General features: G+C 40.3%; 2 protein-coding genes across 2 annotated transcripts; both read left to right on the forward strand.

The window, feature by feature from the left end:
• Positions 1-878: 878 nt before the first annotated feature.
• On the forward strand, positions 879-1,851 carry LOC120289706. Its single transcript, XM_039305029.1, has 2 exons — positions 879-1,692; positions 1,826-1,851. The coding sequence occupies exons 1-2, from the start codon at positions 879-881 to the stop codon at positions 1,849-1,851; spliced, it is 840 nt and encodes a 279-aa protein (XP_039160963.1).
• Positions 1,852-6,277: 4,426 nt separating this feature from the next.
• Positions 6,278-8,132, forward strand: LOC104427131 (protein ACCELERATED CELL DEATH 6-like). Its single transcript, XM_010040272.2, has 2 exons — positions 6,278-6,865; positions 7,360-8,132. The coding sequence occupies exons 1-2, from the start codon at positions 6,278-6,280 to the stop codon at positions 8,038-8,040; spliced, it is 1,269 nt and encodes a 422-aa protein (XP_010038574.2). The 3' UTR covers positions 8,041-8,132.
• Positions 8,133-9,260: the final 1,128 nt, after the last annotated feature.

A 9,260-nucleotide genomic window follows, 5' to 3' on the forward strand; every position in this document is an offset into this window, starting at 1 on the left:
ATAAGGTCAAAAGCATCCATTTTTTTTATATACAAGAGTGCTCTACAAAGCATATTCCAGCAAAATAAATATAAAGGAAAGTGAATATTAACCAAAAGAATCACGAACACCGATTTCATCCATCAAAATAGAAACCTATTGTTATCAAGAGGTTTATTCAGAATATGAGTGAATTGCAAATCAGTGCTAACAAATCTTTTTTCATTAATTCTTGTTGTGCTGTGGTTACCATAATTAAAAAATGAAAAAAAGAAGAAAAAAAAGAATCATATGAAAGAGTCTTTCTTCTTGAACCTTGACCTAGTTCAGTGCTCCTCGGAATGGAAGCCACCCCTGTTAAGTAGTAAAAGTCATTGTTTAGGCTTAAATCTTTTATTAGAAGGCCAAAGTTTTGGCAGTTGAATACTTGGCCAATTGTAAGACAGTGGGACTCTCAAATTGTGCTCGTATTCAACTGAAAAACAATTAACAAAGAAAGACTTACTGATTGCTTAGCAATGTTGCAATTACACTTATTTTCAAATCCTTACATTAAAGATGACACGTCCTTATATCTCAATAAGGGCCATTGAGTTTTTTTTTTTTTTTTTTGGTCGAGGTTTGAAAGAATGCATTGTGACAACAATTAAGTCAAAATGTAAAAGATAGTTAGCTACTAATTATATTAACAAGACCAACATGAAGATTAGGCTGTGCGCATGCAGATGCAATATGAGATAGTTATAAATTCATGCATTATATATACTTTTTCAGTATGTTATATTGAAGATGTAAAATTAGTTGGATCATTACAAGATAATGTGAGGGACTTTTGGTAGGAGTATATATAAAATTAACTATAGTTGCAATAACCACATCACTTGAATGTCTTAGGCTCGATGGACGTAAAGCTATCTATAGGGGGGGAGGACGTTGGCATGAACAAGTCGATCAAGGAGGAGGTCCAGAAGGATGAAGGAGGAGCTTCCATGGAATTGTTGGAGAACAAAATGGATTCTTTGGAAGAAGAAGAAATTTGGAAGAGTAGACGTGAGAGAATGAATAATGCATTGGCAGCTGCGCAAGCCACAGGGGGACAAGATTCAACAGAAACGTATGCAGCTGCTCGAAAACTGGCTGATGTCATCGAACGCGCCAACGTCGAAGAGTTCATTTCCGCGATCGAAGGGCTTCCCAATCAAACCGATCTGTTTGCCATTTTCAATTTCTTGGGGCTATGGAGTGGCTCACTGCTCCACATTGCAGCAGCCACCAAAAAGGACGACACCCTATGGCTCCTACTTGCTTATGTCAGTGACCACTTCATAGCAGCCCAAAATGAATGGGGAGATACCCCTCTCCACATGGCCGCTAGGGCCGGGGGATCGAGAGCCACCGTGATGTTGATTCGTCGGGCAAGCAACTGGCCCAACGTCGAGGACAAGAACCGGATGCTGAGGATGCAGAACAAACATGGAAACACTGCTTTGCACGAGGCGGTGCTCAAGTGTCACGTCCACGTGGTGCGCTTTTTGTTAAAAAAAGATTTGGAGCCTGTGTACTTGAAGAACAAGGCTGAGAAATCTCCCCTTTACCTGGCCCTCGACACCAAGGACTCTGCCATACATAAGGCTTTATTTACGCTCTTGCTCGAACCATCGAGGATAGAAGGCTTGCCGCCCATTCATGGTGTCATTTTGCATCGTAATTATGGTACGTACCTAATCTACTTGTGGGAAATATTTATGCATGTGTAAAATGATCTCGTCTCCAATCTGTGCGACAACTTCCTCCACATACTCAAACCGTTTATGGGTTTTAAACTATAATTCCAAACCCCTTTTAGCTGGGTACATCCAACCAGCTATATGATTCTCTTAATAAACAAATTATCTCACATTAGAATATACTTAAATTGATAAATAGAACCAGTTTGCTAAAACTCGTTTGTTGTTGATCTAAAAGTAAAAAGTACAAATATTGAAGATCGGCAATTATAAAAATCTAGAAATTAACAAAATTAAAATTTCTAGTTTTGTAACAAAGTATACTTTAGTTTGATTTATCATATTCTGGTTTCGTATTTACATGTTGACTTAATCTCAAATCCTAGCAGAGTCAGAATATGCATACTTACCGATTAAATTACCTAAAAGATGTCAAGAAAATAAGAACAAATTAGTAATTAATAGATATTAGGTTTGGATATCGGATTTCATTATAGGATTTTAAGCATTTGACCCTAAATCTGTCCCATTTCCCCAATGGAATTGGGCATAGGGCGGGGTTGGGCTGAGCATCAATTGCACCCCACTTCTTTATCTATCTTTAAATAATCATGATATGTTCGATCAAGTATAATCATACTATACATAATTTTGCCAAGTCTGTAATTGAGGCATTTTCCAATATTAATTGATGTAATTTGTTAATTTGGGTATAGCATGATATAAGAGAGACTAAAAAGTTAAATTGGCTATTGAAAGAATTTAGTTGATTCTTTATTTATTTATAGTTATATGACAACATAAATAAATTAATTTTTATTAATTATTGAGATAATGATATGGATGATCCCTAAACTTTTCTTCAATATTTGATGTGATGACTAAATATTTCTTTTGTTCAATTTAGCCATTGAACTTTCAAAAATTCGTTCAATGTAATCCTTCCATTAAAAAATTTCCAACATCATTAGCTGGCGTAACCATAAAATCTATTAACTAGATGTTATTAGATTTGCTATGTTGGTGGCCGGGTGACGTACATATGACGTCCATGTGCTATGTTGATATCTATGCGGTGTATATGTTGGCGTCCATGTGGTTTACATGTTATTAGACTTTTGTTGTTATAGTAATTGTCATTAGATTTGCATTTTTTTTAATGTAATAAATGAGAAATCCTTAATTCATGTTACATATTGATATGAAAGATAGGGGACTTGATAACAGTTAGAGAATTCTTAATTATCATTGTGATATGACATCAGGGACATTTATATGAACTTAATTATTAGAGTATACTTTTTAAAGAAAATGTTAGAATTTTTAATGATTGCTCAACTGCTTAAGTTGTGGCTAAACATTAAGGCTAATTTTTTTTAATTAAGACTAATGTCTAAGATTAATGAACTAATTTAATTAAGACTAACTTTTTATAACAAAAGTCATGATTTGAAGCTTAATTTGTGGCTAATGGTAAATTGCATAGAAAATTATGAATTAAATTATATAGCACATAGAGATTAGGAGGATTTGAATTAATAATAATAGAATTTATCAAAAATTATTATTATTATTTTCTAAAAAAGAAAAAAAGGGGAAGAAGGGAGAAGGAAAAAAATCAAAAGCGGAAGGAGCTAGCGTCGTTGACGGTGAGAGAGATGGAGAGGGGGCTTGGAGAAGGAGAAAAGACGGAGAGAGAGCTGAGGGGACCGAGAGAGAAATGAAGAGAGAGTGAGATCTGGAGAGGGAGAAAGCGAGAAACAAAGAGCAGAAAACGCGGTGCTTGGACCTTGGCCGACGACCCTCGCCAACGAGTATTTTTCCCCACGGCAGGTCTCGGTGCGATTTTTATTTTTTATTTTTATTTTTTCAAGTTGTGTTGATTTCCCGAGGATCCCGGCTCGAAGACACGCGAGGCGACCGGCCGTAGTCTGATATATCGAGCTCGTCCCATTCGCCGCCAACGAGCCGGGGAGGGAGCACTGCTGACCGCCCCCCTTGTTTTTTCTTTCTCGTGCCTTGTTTTGCCCTATTTCAGGCTCGCCGGATCACGGGTTGCCGTTGTCCGGTTCACGCTAGTTCCCGCCCCCTCCGTATGTGTGCTGCGGTTTTTGGGTCATTGCTTGTTGATTGTTGTTAGTCTCGGCGTGAGTCTGAGCCTCGGTCGGTTCGTTTCTTTTCCTTTTTAGCTAATATGTACTCCAAGTGCTCGATGAAATGCCTGAGCTAGATTCATTCTGTGTGTTCCTCGTTCGTCGCCGAATCGATGTTCCTGCGGAACGCTCGCCTTCCCCGCTTTGTTGTGACTTCTGTGTTTGCCGTTTGTTCGGGGCCGCCTGCGATTTTGTTTCGTCTCGGCCCTCCCCCTCTTCTCCTTTGTTTGGTGCCTAGCCGGTGGTGTAGAGATCGGTAGGCGGTGTGGAGTTCGGCCGGCGAGTGGTGGCCTCAATGGGTGTCGAGAGGTGTCGGGGCAGGGCGCGGGGTCGAGTTTGGCCGATTGTGGTTGAGTCAAGTCCTGGCCGAGCTTTGGGAGTGTAAGGAGGCCGAGCCGAGTCTTGGCCGCGGAGATGGCTGGCCAAGCGGAGGCTGAGGCAGTGCCAGGGTGCACGTGCGGCCAGGCTGACACGAGCGGTGCCACTCGTTTCCGCCATCTCCGTCAGGGGACTGCGAGAGGTGAGGGTGCGAGTCGGGTCGGCTGTGTGGTCGGAGCCGATCTCGACCGGGTCCACGAATGGACTGGGCTCATTTGATGAGCCCAGTCCGGCAACCCCCAAAAACAAAAAAAAAGCGCGGCCCAAAATATTTTATAACCCTAAGCGGAGGTATTAAGTTAAACCGGCCCACTTCCCTATTCAAGCCCAGGCAGGCAAGCCTAGAACATCTAACCCAACCCGCCAAGTCTAGACCCAAATTTCGACCAGCCCAGCCCAGCTCTAAAAAGCAAATGGAACCAAACAACTCCCTTTGCCCGACCCGGCTCCGACCACATAGCTGACTCGACTCGCCACCCCCCAGCAGACATGGCCGAGATGAGTGGCACCACTGGTCTCGGCCTGGCTGCATGCGCAACCCAACGCTGCCTCAACCTCTACTTGGCTAGCTATCTCTACCGGCCGAGACTTGGCTCGGCCTTCTCACGCCCAAAGCTTGGCCATGACTTAACTCAACCACAATCGGTCAAACTCGACCCCACGCCCTGGGTAGTTTATTCTATTATATTATTTTCAATATTAAAAAAAATTAAAATTTTCAAAAATTAAAAAATGGAAGAATTTGGTTAGGAATTGTCATGTCTTACCTTCTTAGTATAATTAGGCCTTCGCTTGTTTGCACGATGGTTATGTTGCATGTTTGATTTGTATATTTAATTACGTATGTGAATGTTTAGTTGCCCGTGTTAAATTTTAGTGCAATTTGGACTTTGGTTGTTTTATTATTGCACCACTTTTTCAAAAAATAGTTCGTTAATTTCCCTTTCCTAGAATAGGTTGGGGTTAGTTTAGACCTTAATGAAAATGTGACCTACAAAAAAACATTTGCATGCTCACTTAATGGACAATTGCCTTTAGGATCATAATTGAAAATCAACGCTTGTGTAATCCAGTTCACAATCTTAGATTCTATAGTTACGTAGGAAGTGAGGTATCGTCTCATACCTCACCATACCTCACTTGGTGATACCTCATTTGGTTTCTAGCCAACTTCAATTGGCTAGTTGTAACTCATCATTTAAAATCTTCATAAGACCAATTTAGATTAAGATCAAATATCCCAATGTCCCGCAAAATAAGAGCTTAAGAGAGCTCGCACCTAATCGAGGCCCGTAAGTCTATCTTTTAGGCAACTCCCTTGAACTTATGTCTTTTTCCCTTCGGATGGAAATGGTAGGTCGCGAAATCATGATATTGAATGAGTCGAACATAAATGCTAATTTGAAGCAAAATACGTGGATAGTGCAAGAAAAGTACTCTTTGCAAGACAAAATAATTAATTTCTTTCAAATTAGAGTTCTACGCGTCACTTTAGAGGCAAATCCGTTAGGAAGGAACTCTTCCATATTAATTTGCCAAAGTCACTGATCTTTTAGTATTATGGACTTAAATTTTTCTGGCGTTGAAAGGACACTTGTTTTGTTGTCCGCCACTGTGTTTATGTCATCACAGTTCAACCCTGTGGTTCTTATAACTTGGATTTATATGATTACATGCACGCCACATACACGTGGCTGTGTAAAAAGATAGTTTTTAAGTGGCTTTTTCTTTATGCAACGCAAGGATAATTTAAGAAATGCAAAAGTGAGAGAAATGTAACTTTCCCTTAACAAAATAGTCTCACGGGTCGTGTATATTGTGTGTAGGAATGAATGAGTAATGCTACATGTATTAAAGTTTCATTCAGAAAACCTTACTAAATGATATAGCATTTGTCATGTCGTTAATCATGTGTGGATTAAGTCAGAATGGTGCAATGAAAATTTAAGCGGAGAAAAAACCATGAATTAAGCAAGATCAGGGCTTTCCTATTCGGTCAAAATTATAAGAACTAGTTTCAGCATTGCAATCTATTCCAACATGGGCGACTGTCAATCCTTCGAGTGTTCATGTGGATGTAGCCCTAATTTGGAGTTCCTGATCCCAAAATTATTCGCCAACATACGCATATGGAACAAGAAGCTATTTGCAATGACCGACTCAAGAGGGGGCAATGTATTACATTTAATTGCTTACCTCAACTGGTCCGAAGCATTCGATAACTTTCAACCAAAATTTGAGTATTTGGCTCGGGAACGGGACATGAATGGGGATCTTCCCATTCATATAGCAGCCAAGATGGGCCATGTTAAACTAATCAAGAAGCTACATCTGGTATCACAATTGCCAAACGGACGAGGACAAACCGTCCTTCATGTCACAGCAAAATATGGGAGAGCTTTCGCAGTGAGACATATACTCAGACATCCAGAACTGGGAAAGCACATAAATGCAGTAGATCATGCTGGAAATACACCATTGCACTTGGCTGCAATGCATTCACAACCCGCTGCTTTGATTCATCTTTTGCTGGATAAAAGAATTCGACTCACCATTTCCAACAACAGATGCTTGACCGCTTTCGACATTGCTAAAGAATGCAGGAGAACGAGGCATACGATTCGGAATGTAGGTAACATGAACAATCACTATTTTATCTATTAACTTATTGGAGATTTCGTATACCGATCAATTTTCTAGAGTAGCCGAGACTCCTCTCGGATTAATGTTCTACAAGTCTCTAAATTAGTAACATATCTTTGTTAATGTGGAGATAACAATTTATATATCTTGACTAATTGAGCCTATGAATACGGTCATGTATAAAAGGCAGGGGTTGTCAAGGTTGCATTCCGTTTTTTTATAAAAAGCCAGGGGTCAATGAGGCGACGTGTAGCATAATCTCATAACGTTATCATTGTGTCGACCTATGAAACGATTGACCACATACATTTCATTCTTGCCTCTTTTCTCATCTAAAATGAACTTGGTGCTTTTGTGTTAAATTTTCTAGAAGAGCAGGCACTGCATCTTTAGAAGTAAAAAGTTTCTAGAGTTTCATTTCCGTTTTCCATATGGTATGAGTTTGTTCTTTCTTCCATTTTATATGCTTCCCATCTCAGGATTTGGCATACGTGGTGTTGGCTTGCTCGTACATTTGGGAATCTTCAGTTGCTGGGAGAGACACCCTCATACTTAGGCCGGAAGCTCGAGATCAAAAGCTTGTCTACTCGCGCGAAACGAAGCCAGACAGGGATGCCAACAGGGATTTCATCAGTTCCCGTATGGTGGTGGCAATGCTTGTGGCCACTGTGACTTTTGCAGCTGGTTTTACAGTTCCTGGAGGATTTAACGGCTCGGACATGGCCTCCAAAGATGACCGGGGTATGGCTACGTTGCTGGACAAGAGAATGTTCCAGGCTTTCGTGATTTGCAACACCATCGCAATGTTCTGCTCAATGATCGCCGTTGTCAACCTCAACTTGGTGCAGCCAGAGGCCGACCGAGCTGTGAGAACTGCATACTCGACCTCAATACTGTGGCTAACAATTGCACTCCCGGCGATGTCCGTCGCTTTCTTAACCGGTGTCACCCTGACCGTTGGCAAACTCTCTTGGCTTGCCGACACTATATTTTATTTGGGACTCGTTTTCCTCCTCATTATCTCAGGTGCTAAATTGTTAGAGTTCCCTGCCTTCTTTATGATCTGCGTTTGTTGTCGTCGTCTGATGTTCTGGGTTATCCTCGCTTACATTTATGTGTGCGGAGTTGATACGTACATTCATGATGACAAGGAAGGTTGACGGAATAGCGAGCGAGACCTCCACTGGTCGGCCTACGGATGGCGCTGGTAAATCGAAGATCGGTGACTCAGCGGCAGAGAAATGTGGGGATACGCCACATACTCCAAGTCACTGATTCAATTCATCATTCCATATTATCGATTATCTACATTAAATAACAGATATTTTCCTTGGTGTACGTGGATCACTGTACGGTTGCTTTCCTATTATGTCAGATCAAAGATGATTGTCAAAGTATACAACTCAAACTACATTTTCCTCTTATAACTAACTTTTTAGAATATTTAGACATAATTCCACCGAATATTGCACGTTATTAGAGCAGATGTTCAGGATTCAAACCTTTTCTTATCCTATTTGCCTCATTTGTTATATGTTCTCATATTTTAATCTTAGTACAAAGTTGAGTCTATGACTACGTTAGCGTTGACTGTCTTATATGTTAGACTTTTCTGAGCAATAGGACTAAATCAGAAAATATACAAAATATTTATGATTGAATTGACACAAATACAATAAGTTTAGGACTTTTCTAGTAATTTTCTCAAAATCAATCATTTATCAACTTCTTTATGCTCAATTCCTCGTTAAAATTATTGACAGAGCATTGAGCCATGGCAAATCCAAAACGAAGTATTTAGCTCATTAAATCAGAGCGCAAAATAGGCCGGAACCCATTTTGCCGGCCCTACCAAAATCTAAACTTATTAATAAATTATGCATTTTATACGGCATCCTTGTTCACAAAGCTGTGTTGATAATTATGACAAACTGACAGTGATTAATTTTCATGAACTTGCTATCATATTGTCGACATTCCCATTATATATGAGCATAAGAGCGAACTTTGATGTTTGGAAGTTGTAATCTGCAAAGAGCAACTTGAATTCTCCGAAGAAATGAAGTCAAACACGGTGTTCTTAATAACCACAGCTGTTCTGCTGCTCTCTTCTCCAGAATCAAAAGCTCAAACCACCAAATCTCCCCCTCCTAGCCTAGCTCCGGCGCTGGCCCCGGCCCCAACAACTGACCACGTGAACCTCACACAGGTGCTCACTGTAGCGGGCTCGTACTGCACTATTCGATTCCACCCTTCATATGGAAAACGCGTGTACCAAATTATTCATCGAATTATCTCCTTCTTCCTATCTTCACGGTTCATCATCTGCTTAATTTTTTGCTTCGATATTTCATCACCTGCTCTATTTGCCGTTCAGGTC

This window comes from Eucalyptus grandis, chromosome 11 (genome assembly GCF_016545825.1).
Source record: "Eucalyptus grandis isolate ANBG69807.140 chromosome 11, ASM1654582v1, whole genome shotgun sequence".
Taxonomy (NCBI): domain Eukaryota; kingdom Viridiplantae; phylum Streptophyta; class Magnoliopsida; order Myrtales; family Myrtaceae; genus Eucalyptus; species Eucalyptus grandis.